This window comes from Notothenia coriiceps, unplaced genomic scaffold, assembly GCF_000735185.1.
Source record: "Notothenia coriiceps isolate Sejong01 unplaced genomic scaffold, NC01 NC01_scaffold00037246, whole genome shotgun sequence".
Classification (NCBI taxonomy): domain Eukaryota; kingdom Metazoa; phylum Chordata; class Actinopteri; order Perciformes; family Nototheniidae; genus Notothenia; species Notothenia coriiceps.
Window position 1 is genome coordinate 6,331,462 of NW_011369947.1, and position 23,398 is coordinate 6,354,859.

The 23,398-nt window shown below is 41.9% G+C and overlaps 2 protein-coding genes across 2 annotated transcripts in view; one reads left to right on the plus strand and one right to left on the minus strand.

Annotated features, from left to right (window-relative positions):
- gxylt2 (glucoside xylosyltransferase 2) overlaps positions 1 to 11,263 on the minus strand; it is a 59,100-nt gene extending 47,837 nt beyond the window's left edge. Inside the window, exon 1 of the mRNA XM_010794647.1 lies at positions 10,807 to 11,263. Within this exon, the coding sequence (XP_010792949.1) occupies positions 10,807 to 11,084 (278 nt within the window). The 5' untranslated portion in view covers positions 11,085 to 11,263. The remainder of the gene's footprint in view (positions 1 to 10,806) is intronic.
- Positions 11,264 to 13,794: 2,531 nt separating this feature from the next.
- LOC104966338 (protein SHQ1 homolog) overlaps positions 13,795 to 23,398 on the plus strand; it is a 42,519-nt gene continuing 32,915 nt past the window's right edge. The window contains exons 1-2 of the mRNA XM_010795527.1: positions 13,795 to 13,870; positions 15,098 to 15,264. Coding sequence (XP_010793829.1) covers positions 15,122 to 15,264 — 143 coding nt within the window. The 5' untranslated portion in view covers positions 13,795 to 13,870; positions 15,098 to 15,121. The remainder of the gene's footprint in view (positions 13,871 to 15,097; positions 15,265 to 23,398) is intronic.

Genomic DNA, 23,398 nt, shown 5'->3' on the forward strand with positions numbered 1-23,398 from the left:
ACGCACGCACGCACGCACGCACGCACGCACGCACACACACACACACACACACACACACACACACACACACACACACACACACACACACACACACACACACACACACAGCATTTCACGTTTCCATAGCAACAACAACTTCCTGTCAACAGCGTAAACTCGCCTTCAAAATAAAAGCATCTAAATGTAACGAAAGTAACAAAAATAATGTCATACCCTTTTCAGTTTCACAGAACACAAATTGGGTTATTTACGCCCTGGTGACCGGACATCTCCTTCATAAAACGAGTAATAGGGGGAATAATCGGGCAATTCAATGTGTGTGTGTGTGTGTGTGTGTGTGTGTGTGTGTGTGTGTGTGTGTGTGTGTGTGTGTGTGTGTGTGTGTGTGTGTATGTGTTGTGTGTGGGGTTATACGTAGCAGCCTCGATCTCTATTCAGCTGTTCTAATGAAGGTAAACACAGTGAAGGCGGCGCATAAAATACACAGCTCTCTGTGCGCAGATAGCGATACTGTGAGAGTCACGGACATGAATTCATAGATCAAGGCGGACGGGTTTAGACTCTCCTGTTTTGCCGATCCGGTGCTTAAACAAATAGCCCTACACCTCTGGCCGAAACGTCCCTAAAACGAAGTCTGAGTTTGAAATATATCTCAAATAATGTGTGCACTGCAAATAAAGTATGCACTGCCATTTCCCCACTGTCTGCAATGAAACGGTTGTCTCCTGTGCGCTCCACTTCCTACTTGGCGCACCGGTAACTTTCTTGTGCGAACGAGAAAGTATCTCCTGCGCACGAAAAAGTATCTCGTGCGAACGAAAGAGTATATCGTGCGCACAAATTAATAAAACGTGGCCTCGTTTTATTTATTTTTCTCTCTATGAACCCTCCAGGGCTCCGTACATAACCCACTTTTGCTTTAATTAAACAATAACTCTTAATATGTTTCTTTCCTCTCCGATTTTAGGGAATATTTTGGAAGAGCTATGTCAACAGCCAAGGTAATTTCTTAAAAGATGAATGATTTCCATGATTGTAGTTGAACGCTTGGAATTTGTCTCATTCAGTTCAATGTTGTGTTTTCTTGTTCAAAATACATGCTTATTAACATGTTTATGGTATAATTACAATTATGATCAGTATCATTTCTGTATAGCTAATGTTACTTATTATATCTGCTAAGTTAAAGTTCCCGATTTGGTCACAGTGCCTATTTTAAATCCCCAATTTGTATTTGGGGGTACTATTGAATGCTGCAACACATTATTAGAGTGTATCTTTGGTCATTTAGAATATCTCAAAAGTAAGCTGTGTCACGGTTTGGTAAGATTGTGGACCCAAAAGCAGTATAAACAAAAGGCGCTTTCACACCGCAGTACTTTTCCCACAAAGGTTCATGAGAACTTAGTTCATCAGAACTCTTTAGTTCTGATGAACTAAGTACAGATCGCGTTCACACCGGAATAAGTCCCTGGGGGTGGATTAGGCAAATGAAGCCGCTGACGTCACTTCTTCTTCTTCTGCTTTGGGTTTACTGGCAGGCCGCAAACAACTTCACGGCGTATACTGCCGCCAAAAATCCCCGGCCGGAAGTCCCCGGAGTTGAAGCCTTCTGAGTAAATCGCCAGAACGCCGACACCTCCTCATCTCCACCGCTCCCATGTTTTATTTTGTGTTGCCATAAGTTAGTCTCTCTGCGTTTCTGCGCTGGGCTAATGCTAATGCTAATAATGCAATGCGAGGATAATAAAATGGCGGCTTCACAAACGTTTTTGGGAGTTTGACGGGGCTCTCTAGCAGGGACTGAAAAGGGGGTAAAAAAGGTTCTCTAGAACTAATTTAGTTCCTGGGACTTTTTGGTGTGAACGCAACTAAATCATAGTTCTCAGGAACCTTTGTGGGAAAAGTACTTGGTGTGAACGTGCCTATTGTCTCTGTTAATAAATGAAGTCTCTGTTAATGAATTAAAGTATAAAGTTTGCATATTTGAAATTAAATGTTCAAAGAAAAAAACTTGATTCTAAACATGACATTGACAATGTGTTCTGCTTTCATGAAAAATTTTCATATGTTAAAATTGCATATTATTACTATAAGTCTTTATTTGTTTTATTTTAAATTTACATTTTTAATTGTTCATTAAGTTAAAGTTGAACATATGTGACCTCCTTGTCCCTCAAAGATAGAAAAGGGGAAACCACCTGACAAAGAGAGGGAGGAGGGAAGAGACTAAAAAAGATGATGTTTGAAGAGAAAGGGGGGCTTTTGAGGCTTTTGAGGCTTGAGAGCTCGGGGGAAGCTTGATTCCGGGCCCTGGTCCTGGGCTTGGGCTCTTTCAGATGGCTTTAGGACATTTGACTTGTGAACCTGTTGTTTTTGTATTTTGACCTTGTGTCTTCGTTATTTTTTATGATTATTTTAATCCTCCATTTTTGTTAAAACCTTAATAAAAACCAGTTTGTACTTTGTACTTTTCGACCCAACTCCTGGTCTCTCTCGTGGTCTCTGAAGGTATCTGCTTGGTCTTAGAGTGAGGTGAGAACACCCTTCCCTGGAAAAGACTGACATTAGTTGATCATTTGGATTTGAAATTGAATAGAAACCCTGTTTAAGTTAAACCATAGTTTCACATTGGTCACTGTGGTTGATGTGGTTTTGATTGATGTTGAAATATGATATAAGCTCTGCTGATGTGGTAACATCACTGGTGCTGTGACATTAATGTTTGACTCTGGCTGTGTTTGATATTACATTTGCATTGTTTTGATTGGTATAACTGGGGATCAAAATTGGGGGTTAGGGATTGTGGGTCCTGAAGCTACCCTAATTACCAAGGGGTCTCCCAACGACACAGGGTTTTCCCTCCAGGGGCAGCTTTGATACTGCTCTCGGGTTCTACCAGCCCACCAACACCTACTACACAATACACTCCGCTTTGCTATCCTAGCGGTCGGAGATCCGAGGCTTGAGTGCCTAAAATAGGGATATGACGGGCAGTTTGGTGTTAGAGGCCATGCTGTAAACGCCCCCCCTAAGCAGATTACGTTGATCTTGCGTGTGGATTCTGGGGGGTTTTAGTCCTAAAAAGATTGGACGGCCGTTCACAGCCTTATCAGCACCGGAGTTCGGTATCGGAGACGGCCTAGATATTAACATTGGTTGTATCGAAGTTAGATTCCTTTTCAGCTTAACCACTAAAACATATCCAGGGTCTGTATTGAGCTACATAATCACACATGTTGCTTTTAGATAAATGAATTACTGCAAAACCACCATTTTACATTTACTAGTTTTGGGCATATTGACAAATGTAGCTCCCATTCACAGGAGCAAGGTATTACATTTGTAAAATAGCCTAATTGATATTACATAATTATAAAATGACTTCATTGATAAGAGCTTTGTAGTTAATATAAGTTGTTCTAAACAGTTAGTGACATTTAAAAGATAATAATACATTCTTAAACATTAGATACCGTAGCCAAAGAAAAATAACTCATAAAACTGGCTAAATAAAGGTTGCTAACGTTAGCTACCATGTAAGAAGTAGCTGTAAACCCCAAAGTGTAATGAGCTGAGCAAGGGTGCATTTTTTTGCTTATAAAATAAACTTCTCATTTGTAAGAAAATAATTAATTTCTGTATTTGTTAAAAAGGGAACAAAGTCTTAATTTAAATTCAGTTTGTATAAAGAATCTGAACAGAAACTGGGAGTAGAATGAGGTCAGGTTAAGAGCTTTCTGTTAATACCCCACAGAATGCAAATACATTGTACAAAATTATTTAAATACCCAAAATGCATTGTGTCGATCCAGTCAGAGCAGTGATTGAGCAATATCATGTCTGCATATTGAGAACAAAGTACAACTGTTAAAAAACAGCTGCATATTTCCGCTCTGCTCAACTGTCAACATTTTACTGTTTGACTGCAATGGACATGGAAATGTAAGAAACACAGAAATACATTTGGACTTTGTGAGAATCCAGAGAGAAGAAACAAGTGAAGCACTCAACAAAATAGCAGACGATCACATTCATCTTCCTGTCAGATCAGACAAAGAGACAAGGTGAAAGGTGAGGATTTGTTTGTACCCAAGACAAAGTGCCTTCACGTATTGTTCAACACTTCCTCAACACACTACCACACACACACACACACCACTTATTTTCATCTGTAAGTTCCCACTACACTTTGTTCTTCCATGCTCAAAGGCACGGAGGTTCTTTATCAGATGTAAGAAAGTGCTTTCTCTGCAGAGCTCGTACTGCTGTGGTGTTAAAACAAACTCAGAGTATCTCCCACTACACTCGTATCATGCAGGAGCCTGAAGCTGAGACCAACATCATTTATTTTTCCTCTACATGCACACACAGCACGGAGCTGGTTGTAATAAAACCATGTGCAACATATGTTGTCATAGCCTTGGGGAGAGAAGACCGGCAAACAAAACAAAGAACCCTTTCTTTCAGCGTGCAGCGTTATTTGGGAGAACAGTGCAAGGTAAATGGTTTTATGTCTAAAGACTGCATATTCCAAAAAGCCATTGATCTCCTCTGTGCCTGGAGGAAGCAACCATAACACGGATGGGAAGAGAGAAGAGTCAAATTTGACAGGTGGGTTGCACGGTTGTCTCTGAGCGTGACACTTCGTTTTCTGCATGGCTGAGGGACAATGATGAACCGCAGATTAGGATGAATGAGAAGGTGCTGAGGAATCTGTCTGTACCGCTTCAAAGGCCGACGCTCTGTCAAGGTTGTTGAACACACATTCCTATTTTTACCGCAGGAAAGGCAATCCATATCTCCTACACGGGTGTCATTACGCTGCACTTAGTCATGCAAAATAAAAGCCATTGAAATTATTATTGCGTTAAATTGGATGGATAAAACCAAAACAAAAATGGCTTTGTTTTTAGAAAGCATGGGCTGCACACATCATGTTTTGTGTCGTGGCACTGTTCCCCACATCTGGAAGCAGTCTGAGAAGCACAGCAGAGGTACAAAAGAGTTGAATTCATTACCGGCTGCAGAGTGAGCACATGAAGAGCGTTGAGCCTACAAAGCAGCACAAACAACCCTTTTAAATCATGTAAAGACAGAAAGAAGCAGCACCTTTGAAGATTGTGTCAAAGAAAAATGTACATTTAGAGCGAAGAACCAGAATACAAACTACACCAAAGAGCACCTCAAAGGCATTGAATCAATTGGCACATAACTGGGTAATTTGACAGACTTGTATCCAACATGTTCACTTTGGTTTGAAACAGCGGGGGTGAAGGACACTACACTGAACAGGACCTTCCTCTACAGGGGAGTAGAACCGCTTGCAGCTCATTTGGTACCTCTCAAAACAGGTACGAAATGTTTAAGCACATGACAAGGAAACCTAAAGATGCTTCTTCACACAGCTCCACTGGATTTACAGCTGGCACCTTATTCAAGATGTGGCAAAGCAGAGGAAATTCACCATTTGGTTAAGGACCTGTGGTTTCTTGAACCCAATATCACCGGGTTATTCTAAGCACAAGCTAAACATGTTTAATAAGGTGCGAGTCCCACTGGGAAATCTTGGGTAGTGACGCAGTTGCTCACCATGGTAGCCACTGGTTGTAAAGCTCTAGAGCAGGGGTGTCAAACTCAAGGCCCGGGGGCTAAATCCGGCCCGCGACTTCATTTTCTGTGGCCCCATAAGAGCTTGCAAAAAATATAATATGTTTATTATGGGTTACATTCTACTTCAGAAGCATGTTGCCCATAAACTACATGTCCCACAATGCATCTCAAATTTGACTTTTTTCTCAGAATTTGTCTTTTTTTCCAAATATGTATTTTTTCTTAGAATTTCACTTTTTCTCAGATTTAGATTTTTTTCCCTCAAAATGTTACTTTTTTTTTTCTTCAGAAATTGGCTTTTCTTTTTAAATCATTTTGTGACATTCTCACTGAAGAGACTTGCAATTATTTGCCCCAGACTTCTGAATTCAGACGTAGTTAATTATGAAGTTATTACCCTATCCGATAATAATTCAATGTAGAGGCAATAATGTAATATAATACATTATTTTATATATATTAAATATGTTTATATGTATTTGTATATAGTCTTAAAGCTTAAAGTTACAACCGGCCCTTTGAGTGCAACCATAATGCGAATGTGGCCCGTGATGAAATTGAGTTTGACCCCCCTGCCTTAGAGGGAAGAACTGATGCTATCGGGAAACTATTTTTCTCCTACTTTGTCAGTTTCTCTCTTTACTCTTTCTCCATCTCTTTGCTCGAAGGTAAGGGAGGGTGTCGCTGCAACATTCCCATCTGGCCTCTCTTAGATTGTAACCACAGGAACATCTCCTAATTTGTCCTTAATTGAATTATCCCACTGTGGTCCTTTGGGATGGCACTCTGTCCCTAATACAAATGCAGCGAGGTAATCCATAAGAAAGAGAGGAGATGCTTAGCCATGCTTATTACAGCCTCAGACATTTAACACACTTAATCTACTATTAAATTCAATCTATTCTTTTTTGATCCTATGAGAACCTTCTACCCAACCCATTTGTAATCACCTCATAGGTAACATTGGCCAGAAAGAAAACAATGAAGAACAAAGCCATTACAATTCAACATGTATTCTACACATTACAGTAATTACCGGGCAACAATGAACCGTGACTCTGAGTCTGCTTGACAGAGAGAGATCCACAAACACAAAGGGAAGGCCTTCTAGACGCCCGGACTCAGACACGTAGATTAATTGGTTCTTTGTAACCAGAAATGAAGGGGCAGCGCCTGTACCTGCATGCTGGGCAGCCCAGGGGAAACGTGCGGGGATGGAGGGGGAACGTGGTCGTGTGGAAAAGGGGGGGGGGNCATCACTCTCACATCATTCAAACAATCCCTCAAAACTCACCTTTTCACTCTTGCCTTCAGCTCCTAATCAACTAACCCCTTGCCCTTATTCCTCCTACCTTAGCACTTTCTACTTTTGTTGTTATTTTTGTTTTACTTGCTTGTAAGCGCTTTGAGCACCAGGAAAAGCGCTTTATAAATGTAATGTATTATTATTATTATTATTAATTATTGGCCGAAATGACATTAATAATACAATTATCTTGGAGACATTCCACACTTGGAAAGATCTGAAACTGTTTAAACTATAATATGGTATGCAAAAAGCAGACAGTCAAACTAAACTATGAATAAAGGAATACACAAAATACATACCCACATACAGTTTACCATACGGTTACTGCAAAGGTCAACATCCCAACGTTTATGCCAGAGGGTCTCCCACAAACTCCCCCCTGCCTGAAACACCTCCATTGGACTCCTTTGTTTTCTCTAGTAACATAGTGACATCACTGTGTAACACTCTCGCTTTTATTGGCTAGCTCTCACATTTTACTTGATTTGTTGAGGGATATCACTAAGCAGTTGACCAATCACAACAGAGCCGACCAGCTAACCAATCAGAGCAGACTGGGCTCTGGTTTCAGACAGAGGGTGAAAAGAGGTGCTGCAGCACAGGCAGTATGAGGAAAATAAAGAGCTTTTTGAACATTAAAGCATGGAGACATGTCACAGTCATACTTGTCAACCCTCCCGATTTTCGCGGGAGACTCCTGATTTCATTGCCCTCTCCCGGTTTCCTCCCGGGGTCATATTTCTCCCGCATTTCTCCCGATTTCTGACAAAATCAGATTTACACACGACTGTTTCCACTCGGACTTTAATAAAGCTACACCATTGTTTGGTTTCCATGGTAACACGTCTCTTTAGTAGCGCGCGCAACTCAAAGTCTGAGAGGGTGAGGCAGATATTCACAGAAAACATAACAAGAATCGACAACTACTCTACTTTCTGCTCACTCCTTTCCTGTAAAATACAGGTCCAGCCCACACATATGCTCCATCAAGGACGGTGCTACAGGCCGCAAGGCAGTGCACTTACAACTACAATAAGCATGTTAATTTTAATCTAACAGCTCCGGCGATCCACTAGCACCCCCCCCCCCATTTTGCATTTTGAAATGCCCCCGATTTCTGAGGTCTAAAGGTTGGCAAGTATGCACGTCACAAGTTTTGATGTTTAGTGCTGCAACCCAAATTTGTTTTCTTTTTTAAATTAGATGTGCCATGGCTGACTCAATAGCTTTGACAACAGTATACAACATCCAAATCAGGTTTGGAAAGCTCATTAAATAGAGAAAAGTAATTGCATCGCACATAAAATCATGGGCATCAACATCGATCTATTTAGTTTACTTCAGATAGAAAGCGTTGTTTGTTTGGTGCAATTTCAAAGTTCTACCAGGTACTGAAACGGAGCACAGGATATCTAAAGACCGACAGAAGAACTTGTCACATTCAATTCTCTTGCCTCCTTTGTTTTTACTTAATTCTGGCACCTGACCTCTTATTTAACATTACCCAGCATTAACTTTGACCCCCCGACAGTGATAGCAACTGAGATACAACAGGCAAGCAAAATGTTGAAAAAGTGAAGCGTTTGGAATAATGAAAAGAATTGCAAAGATGAACCCCTAAAAAGTGCCAGATATGTGAAAGGGAAAATAGCGTAGGACAAATGTACTTATTGTGCAAATAACAAGAAAAATGTATCAGCTTAGCTGTATAGGTTTGAGGCAAGTATGACAACGTGGGTTGTTGTCACCCCCTTGTCGAAGTTTAACAATTGTATCCCTAATATATATTTTGTTTTTTTTCAATCGATTATTGTATAAAATGTAAAAGTGGAGAAAAATTCCTCTCAAAATGTTCCATATCCTAATGTGAATCCTTAAAATCATGGTTTTGTTTAATCAAAAGCCCAAAACCCAAAGATATTTAAATTAAAACAACACAAAAACATTCAAATCTGCCATTTATTACTCTGCAACCAGCAAGAGGTTTGTATTTTGGTGTAGATTAACTGTTTGTCATTTCAATGATTGATTACTCAACTAAAGTGGTTTGCCTCAAATCCTCATCTGCAACCCCAACACACACAGCTTCCGGTAAATGTAATGTGTCTGTGGGGACAGATGGAGCATTCCCTATTCTTTCTATTTTTGGCCACAGGAAGAAGTGTGATGTGTCAAGACTAGAGGAAATGATATGATTAGGAAAAACAGGGATGTTTGTCTATTGAGCATGCTGCACAGGAAATCTGTTTACAGATGAACAGCAAAGGGCAAAGATACACACCGTCTGATGTCATCCCTCATTCGACCGAGTGTTAGAAAACTACACCCTGTTTTTCAAATTCCTCTGGCTTTTAGACCTCCAATCAAACAACCATTAATCAAATAGAAGTACGTTTTTTTTAGGCTTTGCCCAGAGATGCTTACTGTGTTTCCACTAATCGCTCTTGAACGCTTTCCAATCCCGGTTGTGTGTTGTGGGTTTTTCACGGCCACCGGTGACCCCTTCCACCCCATCTCTCTTATCAGTGCTGAGCACACATGGATAGGAGTGTGGCTTCGGGGAGGACGTAAAAGGTCCTTTTGTCATTGCAACGCCTTGATGGCTTTTATCTCCACTGTTCCGCACCTCGAGTCTGGCTTTGAAGCTGAATACATATTATTAGTGGAGCGGGGTATCTGCACACAACGTCGACTTGTGGCTATTATGGCATAGCTGGCGTTCAGCCCAGGGAGGAAACGTCAAGGGATGTGTGAGGCTGAAATTAGAAAGTTGGAAGACATGATAAAATGCTCACATCCTTGAACAGAAATAGCAACCCTGCCTTTTGTCTTCTTTTGAAAGGCGGCAAAGAGATGGTGACTTAATAAGATCATCTGCCAGAGAAGAAGATCACACCTGACAAGCGTTGCACTCCCACATAGATTGTTTTGGCAGACTTTGACAGCAAACAGGATGGGTTTCCGTTTTCTGTCATATCCACTAATATCTTACCACAGTTTCAGTGCAATTAATAAAACAGGCCACCCAAAAACGTATGTGCTTATTTGTATTCCCTATTAATTGCAGCTTATGTCTGTCAAGGTGACCTTTACCCCCTTAAAGTAAGGCTGTAAGGGCAATTAGAACAAAATCACGATATTTTTGGACCAAATGCCGTGCTATCATAACGATATTGTAGGGTTGACCTTTGGTAATTTCAGAAAAAATATTTAAAAAAATAAAAAATCTGAGCAATATGGATAGAATGACTGATATATTAAGAAAATTATAACATTTGACTGTCAATCAGGCTTTAAAACAAGAAGACACAACACTTTTAGATATCCCAAATCCTCTTTTCACAATATCTATGTTATGTTGATATGCCCAGCCCTACTTTGAAGCCTCAAAGGATTGAATGTAAATACTAACATTCTAAAAAATTCTAAAAAACAAGGGTCAAATGATCCAAATATAGAGGTCATGTTATAATTCATCATTCTTCTGTGCTATTATCTCCTCTCCACACTGCCAATATTTCCACCTAATCACATTAGTCATGCTCTCTACTCACATTTCAGCCAGACATTAGATTGCAACAACGTGACTCACAGTGGAATAAATGAGCAAACATAATGGGACATAAAAGGCAGCCAAGCAGCGTTTATGCTCATGTTGAAAGTGTCCCTTTGACAGATCAGGCTTATTGTGAAGCCAGCAGCGTCCTTGAGCACAATGTAGGCTGCACGTCTGCCTCAAAGCATGATTTAACGCTGACTCTTAACTTCCTAACGACAGGAAAATATGAGATTCAGCAAAAACCGAGCAGTTAATTAAGCTTTTGTGTGTGCATAAATGGGATCAGGCGTTCAGAAATCGACAGAGGAGACAGAAACAAACTCACGTCTTTGCATTCACGCCTCTATTGATCGCTTTCCTCTCTTTGCGTCCCTGGAGAGGCTCTTCCACGGGGGATTTCTTTGCAAACTTCTCTGCAACATTGCGTCCAAAGTCAGAGTGCGATCGCCTTGAAGAGTTGCTTTCCTCCTCCTTTTTCTTCTCCTCTTGCTCTGCAACTTCTCTCAACAGCGGTTCGTCCGCGGCGTTGCCCCCCAAAAAGTATAAAAGTAGGAAAACTCCGAAACACACGGTGATCACAACTACTTTGCAGTGGATCCGCATGGTGAGAGCGACTTGTTGCGGCTGGGTGAAGCAGACGGGGCTCCGCTCATGTCTGCGGGTGAGGGAGAGCAGCCCGAGTTGACATTTTGTTACCGCTCCCCGCTCGCATTTTCCTGCAGATGATGATGGAGAGCGGAGAGGAGCTTCTGCAAAACGTCCATGGAGGATTAGGCATTGGAGGCGGGGCGATTGAGCCATTACCGTAAAGATGGTAGCACTGCCGCACGTGCAATCACCATGGAGGAGTTGAATGGTCAATGCCACATACAGAAAAATATACGAAGGGCTGGGCCACTTAGAGGTGAGGTATATTGCCTCGTAAGTTAAATTATAAGTTAGCAAAATGTAGGTAAATTAGGCTTGATACATGAATATGCTTTAAGAAAAAAACAGCCGACATCACAGCTCGCTAAAGGGTTTCATTTATCTTGTTGGCATCCCTTAAAACAGAAGCCTCTGAGTGATTATAATAAGGGGGAAATATAAAGGGCATTTTTCAAGTTTGTTATGTAAATAAGTTATTGGGCTTTTTTGTGTCAACTAAGATTTGTTAGAAAATGTTATCAACATGAATTGACTGAATTTATTTAAAAGTGGGCTTATTAGCACATGAATACTACTGTGTAATATATTTGTACATATTTAAGAAGTACAATATAGGAAAAGCACAAGTTTCATTTGTGGGCCATATCATTATACTTTTTGAATTTGCTGAGGGCCGATTCAAAACACCCCCGGTTTATGATGTTCTTAATGTACTAATGTACATTTGTTCGTGCATATATGTTAACATCTTAAAAACACTAGTGATTTATTGACCTTAATTATTGCCAGACAGCATTGATTGACACTATACTTATGCATTTGCTATTTGTTTGAGACCCACAGTTATGATTATTTAATTAACCACAGGCATGCAAACTATAAAATACACAAAGGCAAAATTAGCAAATACATAATGTGTGGTTAGATGATGGGCCCCTTGCATGGGCGTCACTTTGTTAGAAAAATTGGTGGGGACACTTTCTCCAGATTTAACATCAGCATAGCAGAAGACAGAAGATGTCTCTCCCCTGGGTGTTGAACCTGGAGCACCTGCATGAAAAACCAATGCATAGACGTCTGGACCAAAGCCATTGTGTTTTAAATATCATGAACTCCCAACTATAGGTTTTGCTGTGTGATTTTGAGTGAATTTGAAGCTTTATGCACACAACGAGCAGCCAGATATTGAAGACAGAACATGGCATAAGTAACAAATAAATACAGGAATAAATACAGCAATAAATATGTTAGAATAGAGGGTTTTCTTTAATGGAAAAAAAAACCCTGAAGTTTGGTTAAGTTATAAAAATAATGGGGCTTAATTGTATTGTTTCTAAAGGACATATTAAAGAAACCTGACTCCTGATGCCCTGGTAGCCTTGAGTTGTTCTGAACAGATGTAAAACATTTGACTGTCACTTCCTGTGATGAGTTTCAACAAATGTTTTTACAATATCTCCTCTGACAAGTCCTCTTATAACCCTAACCAATAATATAAGTAGAAGCCCAGCCGGTAAAATTATACCGTAACATGTCAAGGAAGCTTTGGCTCAAAGGGTAAGTGGATTTCTAAAAGTCAGAAGGTTGGTGGTTTGATTCCCAGCAGGGGAAAGTGCATTTTGGAGAGACATGTTTTAAACAAATGTACAGATTTAGTTTGCTTCTTTTGCAGTTAACTTAAGATGTTGTAACGGGAGTAAACGGAGGTCATATCTTATGGAACTAACAAGGCTGTGGTAATTCTGGTGTAACAATTGGAAATGAAAAGTCAGTGTGAAAGCAACGGAGGCTTATGTCCGGTTTATTCTAATGACATTTTCAGGAGACCCTGCTCCAGATGTGCTGATAGCCTTGGACGGTCACTCCCTGTGATGACAAATGTTCTTTAACAATATCTTGTTGTCCCCTTGTAACCCTAATTCTAACCCTAATATACGTAGAAATTGGTCCTGCAAAAGATGTACTGAAACATCTCTGGGTGTTTGGCTCGATGGGTAAATGGATGTCTATGAGTCAGAAGGTTGGTAGTTCAAGACCCAGCATGGCAAAGTGTGAGACATGATGCGATATGGAAAGCAAGATGATGTGATAATGTGTAAACTGGGGCTAAGAAGGTCTCTTGCTTTGTGCCAAAAAGTCAGGCAGGTGTACAGCTTGGGAGATGGAGGGATGTAACAAAAACGTAATAAATAATAATAATTTAAATAATAAAAATATCTTACTAATACAAAAAGAAGTGATACAAATAATAATTAAATACATTACTTTATTTAAAAAAAATCTGTCTGGCGATAACGCATTATAAAAAAAAAGAAGAAGTTGCTTAAAGAATATTCAAAAGAATTAAGCAAATGCAATAAAAAAGATATTATTAACGTAGTAAAACCACCAGGGGAAGTGTTAGGAGATGTATGTAGTGATTTTCTTTTTTTCTCATGTAAACTATGCATTCTGGTTCAACATTCAAACAACACTGCCCATTGTTTACATTTTCTTGACCTCCAACATTCAACATCCAAGTTCTTTATTATCATAGCACAATAATTACAAGGAAAAAGCCTAAACCTCATGATGGTTTTGTCCACCTCCTTGAGTAACTTAACACCATGGACCTCAGATTTGGGACACAAAAAGCTTCTTTTTTTTTTACTGCCAGTTTGCACTTCACATTACGGTAAAACATGGGCGCTGCATCCATGAGCTGCCAGTGAAGCTTGTTAGGATAACTCTGTATTTCTCTGGTGAGTGGTTACTCTTTTATAGGCTATCTTTATATGTCCCGTGTTTTAGTGACAGTCTTTGAGGTGATTCATACAGTCCATTCCCACTGCAGGCATTGGCATAAAAGCAGTGTTAGATAGATAGTGGTTGCATCTGTCAGCTAGCAATGCTGCTGTGCTATGTTAGCCGACACACGAGGAGACTAATCATGTGTTTACAGTATGAAAACGAAACTACCGTTAGAAACCTATGCACTCAGGGTTACATAAAGATTTTCGGAAGATATCGCTAACTTAAAGACAAACACTTAATCGCCTTTGATTGTTAAAGTTTAATGTTGAATTCGGCATGCATGTTGGGCAATCAAAATTATATTTTAGACAACATTTTGACATTGGCGACTTTTCATGCATGTGACGTCCCTAACTTTCTTCTCTGAAATGACGTCAGCGCCATAGGATTTCATCTTGAAAATTAACCATTAATGTTAGCATATACCTTTTTAAAACATGCTTCCAGGTAGATTTGAGTCATGCCGAATATAAATATAGACCATAATACATATTACAAAGGGTTTAATGTTGTTTTGAAAGATACACAAGATTGTCAACAAGCAAGGTTTATTAAAAAGTGTAGTTTTTGTAATGCAGTTTGGGATGCGATCTTTATTAACAAGAGATGAGGGACATTTTACATTCTGTTCTTGTCTATCTTATTATATTTTAGATGTTTATAGAATCCTGCATTTACCAGGTCACTTTTATAACATTTAGCTTATTGTATTTCATTTGATTTCATGTAGTTCACTTCTTCTGCATGACTTGCACATTGGTTTGCAACAAAATCGTGCACTATTTTATTTCTTCTCTGTTTCTTCTTGCACCATATAGTTTTATGTCTTATAATATTATATATTTATGTTGCATCGTTTAAGGAGCATGGGAGTTACGATTTTCATTGCCATAACCACACTGCATATGACAATACAACCTTTTAATCTTGAACATTTTATAAGCTAAAAAAAGTCATAGTAAAGATACTTTTAGGAAGTAGGAAACAAGCTATGTTTACAGTTCTCTCTCTAGTGTGGCACACACGTGGGCTGCTGCTTGTGGAGACATGATCAACTACAACAACATGTAACAGAGTCAACCACAAGGTGGCATGCTAAAGTCAGCTGCTGTGCAATGCAATCCTATACATTGTAACTGGACATTGAGATTGTTTTCCTGTCATTGTTTCTACAGGTCTGTGTTACACCAGCAATCACAATGATAACTCCTGCGTTTGACCTGAGCCAAGATCCAGAGTACCTGATCCTCTGCATCCGAGTTCCCTACACCAGAACATCAGAGTTTGACTTGTTCATTGATGGCACAGATTTCAAGTTCTACGCCAAGCCCTACTTTCTCAGGTGAGATCCAACACAGATAAACTGATATATACCTGTGTATTTCTGTTGAAAAGGAACCTAGTTTGGATGAGGGTTTATAAAATGAGGTCATTTAGCTGCATTTTGGAGATTCAAAATGTGCAGACATGGATAATGAGCGATCACACTGACAAGTCAAAATAGTACTATTGTATCTACATATAAAATCAAATCACTCAATGTAATAGTACAGCCAGTAAAAAGCACCAGCATTGTTTTACAAAATGTGTGAACTGGAGTATAATAACATCTTTATTATACATGAATAAATCCAATAAATAATAACACTTTCTTATAAAAATGTGTCAAGGAAATCCCAATTATTCCTTATTGGGACTATATGTCAGAATATTTTTAGAATATGGTGTTTTTAGCTCGAAATCTTTTTGGCAATAATACTTTGGGTTTCTTGACTGTCAGAAAACATTTCAGCACAACTTAAAAAAACTATTTGTGAAACTTTATTAATACACAAACTTTCAAAACTTGTATTGCTTAAAATGTATTTAGAGTAACCTAAAATAAGGGTATGAGAAAGCTATTTTGCAAGTTCCCATAAATTCAATTCAATGTTTTATTCTTAATTTTTGGAGGTCTTGGTAAGTTGGTATGAACTGATCACGTCATTGGTCTGAATATCAATAATAATAATAATAATAATAATACATTACATTTATAAAGCGCTTTTCCTGGTGCTCAAAGCGCTTACAAGCAAGTAAAACAAAAATAACAACAAAAGTAGTAAGTGCTAAGGTAGGAGGAATAAGGGCAAGGGGTTAGTTGATTAGGAGTTGAAGGCAAGAGTGAAAAGGTGAGTTTTGAGGGATTGTTTGAATGATGTGAGAGTGTTGGCGGATCTGACGTGGCTGGGGAGGGAGTTCCAGAGTGTGGGGGAGGCTGCTGCGAAGGCCCTGTCACCCCAGGTCCGGAGCTTTGTCCTGATGGGCTGCAGTAGGTTAGCTTCAGCAGACCTGAGGCGACGGGTGGGGGTGTATCGTTGGATGAGGTCACAGAGGTAGGGGAGGGGGGTTTTGGACATATTGAAATATATAGAAATGAAACTAATCTGAATGTCCTGCAGTGCTGAATGATAGCAGGGATTACAGCACACAGTAGGTGGCAGGATAACCACTCCAGTGAGTCTCTGAATCAAAAAATACTGCAGGCAGGTTATCACTTTCTGATATTGATCTGACCAGGGCCGGCCGCCGCACTGTCGTTATAGATGTTCGCATAGGGCGCTAAACTGTAGAGGGAGCGCAGGGGGTGCACGCCAAAAAAATTTTTTTTTTAATATATATATGTTTTGTTCTTTTTTTAGGCGCCCCCCAGATCAGGATTCATATGTTTTTTTGAGAATATGAAAAATAAAACGTAGGGGCGCCCCAAAACACTGCAGCCCCCTCTATGTTTTTTTTTGTTTTGTCCTGCGCCGAGAGAAGNGAGGCCGGAAAAGAGTGAGACAGGTAGCGCGCAAAAGTAAAAGTGGAACCGAGAGTGGTACGAGAGACAGAACGAGAGCAAGACAGACAGACATTACGAGAGCGAGACAGTTTGTCCCCGTACCACTGGTTGAAAACCACTGCTGTAGATCACTGCCGGTACGTGCGCTGGGAGCGCACCGTTTAAGTTTGAAAGTTGAAAAGTTTGTGTGTCTGAAACGCTATGTGATACAGTACAGTTTACACAGCACAGTACATGTTCTGTAGCTACTATTGCACTAAATGCTAACACTTGAATACGTTATGCAAATATGCAACTTGTTTGTTGAAATGTTAATAAATGGGAGCTTCCTCAAACAGCCATCTCTTTCCCGACAATCCCCTCTGAGCACGAACCCTTACATATGGTAATTAAACATTAAAACACCTGCGGCTTATAGTCCAGTGCGGCTTATATATGTACACATCATTCAATTTAGCTGCTGCGGCTTATATTCAGGTGCGCCTTATAGTCCGAAAATTACGGTATATATTTTTTTATCTGGATTATGTTGCTTGGATCAAATTTAATATTTTGCTGCCATCAAAAAAAGGTTGCATGAATTTTCAATCTTTCACTTTTTTACAAAAAAATTCACCAAAAGTATAAAAAATACCAGAAAACAAATCAAAATGCTCTTAAAAAATGTAAGTAAAAATGCCATCTCAAAGTGCTATTTTTAATGAATTATTGACGGAAAATACACAAAAAGTGGAAAAAAAAATCTTCTATAGAAAATAATGTAAATGTCATTTGTTTTACGTCGTGGGGTACATATGTAATATTCATATAAATGCATATCATTGAAGTTTTACAAACAATGAATAATGACAAAACAGTGACTGAAGGCTACCAGAAGGTGGCATGACGTAGCAAAAAGAGAGAGGGCATTGTTAGTTGGGCAAATTAGCATACTGAAATGAGTTGTATTACCATATTTACTTTCCCCTTTAGTAACTCAACTAGTAGCGTATTGTCATTTGAAAAAAAGGATTCTATACGGGAATCTGTTGGCTGGGCTTTCTGCCTGCAAGGCGCTGACATTGTTCTCTGACAATATACAAATCCCCAGAGGACCATGAGTCTTTTCTCTGCCCCCTGCCAGAGGAAGGTCGGAGAGAAAGCAACCGAGCTGCCAGAGCGCCTCAGGGCTCCTCAACAGGAGAGACACTTCCCATTACGAGAGGTTGAACTTGGACCTTCGCTAATCACTGCGTCTCTCTGCTGTGTGTTGACCAATTCGACCAAGTGTTTTGAAATGTATCTAAACAAAAAGTGCAATAAGAAGATGACAACTTACTCTTATTAAAATATGCGCAGTGTATCAGAAGTTAAAGGGCAAGAGCTGTGGAGTTTTAAAAAAAAAAAAAAAAGGGCAGCTTTGAACAGAAATGTGAAACGTATACAAAGGAATGTGCAAGGTTTACAGTATGGAGTATGAGAGATGGCTCCACTTTAGTTCAATGGCTCATTCACTTAGATTGAGACGTGCCACTTGTTAGCTGAAGACTCTTCCGCAGCAGCTCCTGAAGCCTCGGCACTGCGAGAGGATATTGAATTGTCCTCCGGCTCCTCTAACAGCGTGCTCATTCCAGCACTTCCACTGGTTAAGCAGGCGCGTGGCTCGCAGCTTATGTGCGGTGCATGGGTGTCGCGCTCTTGAGAGAGGATTTAGATGAAACAGATAGCGTTCTCACAGGAGGGAGTGCCGTTCTGTGGCGGGGTTTCCAACCGGCGCGAGGGCTGCTGGCCGCTGATGAGCAGCCATCAGTCAGCAGCGCAGAGACCATTAGCCGCAGCCTGAGTTTCAAACATTACGGCTCCCTCGCCTCACTCTGCATGCTGAGACTGAGTGCCTCAGTCGGGAGCCCGGGCGTAGATAAATGGGCCAAATTAAACTTAATGGCTTGATTGACAGGTCAAATAGCATTAGCCTCAGCCGAGTGTGAAGAATGGCCGGAGATTTAGGGCGGCTCGCCATCGAATCCAGAAAGCAGGCTCGTGATTTTAACTGTTAGTCATATATTTCAAAGGGCGAGTACAGCTCCTCCTTCCTTTCGATTTCTTTCCCGCCCCCTTCAAGTTGACAGATGCATGTGGACACAAGTGCTAATGAAGTATAAAGTGGCCCCTCTGTGCTCTCCAGTGTCGGGGCCAGCGCTCTGACAGGCCGCAGCTGTCCACTGGAGGCCTGAGGTCTCACACCAGGTCGGGTTAAATAAACCTGACAGCTCGGCTCTGTCTACCTGCTGCACTCTGTTATGGCTGGCTTTTAGAAATCTGACCACGTTAGAAAGAACAAGTTTGCAGACGGTGTCGTGAAACGTCTCTGTGATCGGATGCTTGATATGATCACAGCGTGCCTTCCGAGGTCACGTGTCGACCTTTTGTGAAATCCTGGAAGTGTTTTCCAACCCTCAGCGGTGTTTTGACAAAGCATATTTACTGCATGCCATCAGGCCATCTGGACCGGTAGGGAGCGGCGCAGAGCAGGCCGCCCCCATCCAACTGGAGGAATTAGGTCAGAAATTAATTTGCAATCAGCAGAAGCCGCCATACACTGCGCTAATGCTCAATGGAGCTGATTGGACCCAGCAGAGATGAATGGACCAGGTCTGCTTACCTTCATCACAGGTTTAGCTGCAGGATTAATGATACATATATTGGCAGTAGCAATTTAACCATTTAGATTGCATTTAGTTTTTGTGAATAGCATTTTTTAATTGCAAACTCATGTTGTGTAGGGCTGCTCGTTGAAACAGTTGAATTGTACATCAGGGACCCCTGAGCTGCTTGCTTTTCTTTATTTATATATTCTAGCAGGAGAAGCAGCTTCTGAAAAGCATTCACGAAGGATAGCTCGACTTGTAGAGCTGGCGGACAATTTCTGCCGCTCAGTCTTCACTACAGCTGACCCGGGTTCAATTCCTACCTGTGTACCATTTCTGCACATCACCCCCCACTGTAAACAGCCTATCCATCTACAATAAAGGCAAATAAATGATCTGAAACAAAAGAAAAGCCATGAGGTGAACAGTGTTTCCCACGGGAGGTTGTATGCTTTAGATATTAACGGTCACGGTGATGACACGGCAAAAATAAATCGCACCCACAGAGATCTGCAAACCTAACGGGGGTCCGTGCTGACATCTGATTCAGGTACAGCCTAATGGCACATTTCCACTGCAGCGGGGTAGCCCCGTTTAAGTGTCCTCGCTCAGGCTTCAGGCTGCCTCGCTTGCCGTCCGAGGCCGTGGCGCATTTCCATTACAGTTTAGGACCTGGGGCAGCAACGCAGTGTAGACGGGGCGATCGGCTTTTTTTTGGCCAATGAGATGTAGGAACGTCGTCACCTCCTCGCTCGACCACGGTGTGCTTTTCTTTGACGTTGCCATTTTTGTAGCTCCTCCGTTTACAAAAATGCTGCAAGCTTGCTTCTAGATATATATGCGACGCTAGGGATGATCTCGCGACGATTCTCTCTGACCAATCAGCAGTCGAGAGTGTTGACGTCACTAGTTCAGCTCTGGCCCTGGCCTGATAGAACCATAATTTTATGGGGCCGGAAAAAGTACCAACCCCGCTAGCCGGTGCTACGCTATATGGAAAGGCCACCAAAAACTGGCCTGGCCGCTTGAGGACGATTAAGGACGCTTAAACGGGGCTACCCGCTGCAGTGGAAATGCGCCATGAGTGTTGTCTTTCTTTTGAACACACGGCCCTTTAATCCCCAAGATAATTTCTGTGAGATTTATGATCCTCAAAGATTGAAGTAACACTCCGTCTTGTGTCGAACGAAAAGAAATAAATATATAAGATCGTCCTCTTCGTCGAAGACTTTTCGTAAGTGCTTCCTATCGAGCTGAACATCTCGACCGCCTGTTAAAGACGGCGAGTCAGAAGTGATGTCGACTGGGCCCAAGTTAAGGATGGACACATGGTAAAGACGTGTAGTGGGGGGTGACATTTGTCGGATAGGTAGATGTTATTTCCGTTTATTTACTAGACTTTGTTTTCTTTTCGGTACTCCACTTGTCACAAAGGGTGCCCTCCAACATACGAAATCTATAATTGCCAGTGCCACTACTGTGCCGTTTTTATTTAGCGTGGGTGTCTCTAGACGTTTGGATTGCCCCCAGGCACGACTGTAGACTAAGTCCATGTCGGATTACCGTGTAAAGGTGACGTCGCCCCATCGGGGCAAATTCACAGGAGCGAGTCCGAAGTCCGACGGAGCGAACGGCAGGCTCCGGCACCGCGTAAAGGTAATGTCAAATCCTGGACCCCGTCGTTGCGTCACATCTGCCCCGCTAGCCGAAAAAAAACCGGTTACTCTACATCCTTGCAGCAGTGGAGGAGCGAGCTGGTGCCACACGAAAAGAAACTGCAACGGTAAAAACATCGAGGAGGCAAATGTTTTTACGACGTTCGAACGAAGATCTATATATACGCTGCGATCCCTACTAGAGCGCTGCTAAGAGAGACTGGTTAGTCGTCAGCTCTCACAACTGCAGTGATCAAGTCGAGACCGGGACCGGACTATCTTGGTATTAAAATACCCCGGCCTTTTTCATGGTGGGGCGATCGGCCACGATGCGATATACCTTTCCGGTGGTTTTTGACCGGACCGGCGAACTCCTGCTAATTCCTGCGAATTTGCCCCGATGGGCGACGTCACCTTTACGCGGTACTCACAACAGAAAGAAAACTTGTGTGCCGGGAAATTAGGGGTTCTATTAAAGACACTCTAAATACTAGGAGTTTCTAACTTCATTGTGAGGCAGAACACACCATGTAAACGATGACTTGTGTGTGAACGCGAGACATATAAACATAAGGAGGGCGCAGTGACCGGTATAGATGTAACGGAACGTATGGGAACTGAGGCGGTTCACGGAAGATGTAGAGGAGAGTTTCGAGTCGACAAACGTCTTCGCGCGCAGCGACGTCTACACTCCGTGCACCGACTCGGAAAGAACACACGCAAGGACAAGACGTCGGAACGTGACGACTCGCCTGGTCCATCGCGGAAGGGTCCCTCGATTTTCGCGACTGCGATTAGTCGGGTCCTTAGAGGAAGGTCGTCTTCGGAGCAAGGGTGACGTCGCGCCTCTCTAGTAAGGCGACGTACACAATAATATCTATATTAGTTCACACGGGGCGCACACACACACTCAAGAGCGTTCGGTTATGTGTCGGCACGAAGAGGGTGTAGCCCCCGGTCGCGTCCCGCTCGAGAGGAGCTACGAGGTCTCTCTTGTTAACGAGAAAGTCGACAAAATATCGACGGCGCTCTTCCTACTACATACGCATTCATATAGGAGACAGACTAATGATACAGCAGAGACAGATACATAGAAAGTCGGCGCAGAGAGATATATAGAGACGATAGCGAGCGATACTATCGGAATTTAGGCCATACTATACAGACGAAACACAGCGGAGAGATACAGATCGACGATAGATACATAGGGGATATTCGTCTAACAGAGAAAGAAATTTTCCACGTTGTCAATCACATACACGAGGTACATACGCTCGCCGCCACACTATCGTCTAGCACCATACATATAGTGAAACGTACACTATATAATATAGTATACAGTACTAACAGGGTAGATATGAACTATCACATTCGAGAGACGAAGTTGGAATAAAAGACCGGCAGTAAATATGAGGACACGTAGGTACGCGAAGACTTGCGCCTACCTAGTCCTCAATATACATGCCGATACATTTTATCACAAACTTGTCGAGAAAATGTGATTTAGTCATTATACGTTAGACCTGTAGGACTATAATATATAAAGGTAGATATATTACTTTCTATAGAGTAATATATGCAAGACAGAAAAAAAAGAAAGAGGCGGCGGAGAAGACGTTTGAGATAGATATAGACAACGGAAAATTTTTTGCTCTGTAGACCGATTAACGGCGCTAGACACCGTTCGGGATTACCCGGCTGTGTTTCGTCTGAAGCTTAGGGTAAAGTTCGATAGACGGGGCCGCCAGGCCATAACTTTCCGGCGCACGACTTTCAGGACGTCCTCGGCGGGGACATTGAGTCTGCGAAGAGGAAAGTAGAGGAAGAGGCCCGGTCGGAATTTTGTCGCGTTTTCGTTAACGGGAAGAGAGACGGTACTCGCTCCTCAGGGACGGCGACTCCGGGCGGGGCTCCCACACCCTCTTCGTGTCCGGACACATACGCGCGAAGCCTCTTGAGTGTGTGTGTGCGCCCGGCATTGTGAGAGCTGTATATAAATATGTGTACGCCGCCTTACTAGAGAGGCGCGGACGTTCACCCTTGCTCCGGGAGACGACCCTTCCTCGTAGGAGGAGAAGAAGAAGGAAGAAGCAACTGGGACGTAAATGCAGTCCGAAATCGAGGGGTCGCGGCATGGACTCAGGGAGTCGTGCGCACGACGTGTCCGACGCGGTCTTGTCTGTGTGTGTTTCTTTCGAGGTCCGTGCACGGTGAGTGTAGACGGTGGTCGGGCGAGACGTTTGTGAACGCTCGGGAAACTCTCCTCTACGATGTGTGAACGCCGTCAGTTTTCGCCTATGACGTTCGTTCGGATCTATAGGGTCGCGTGGCCTCTTATGTTTATGATTCTCGTTCCCACGACGCAGTCGA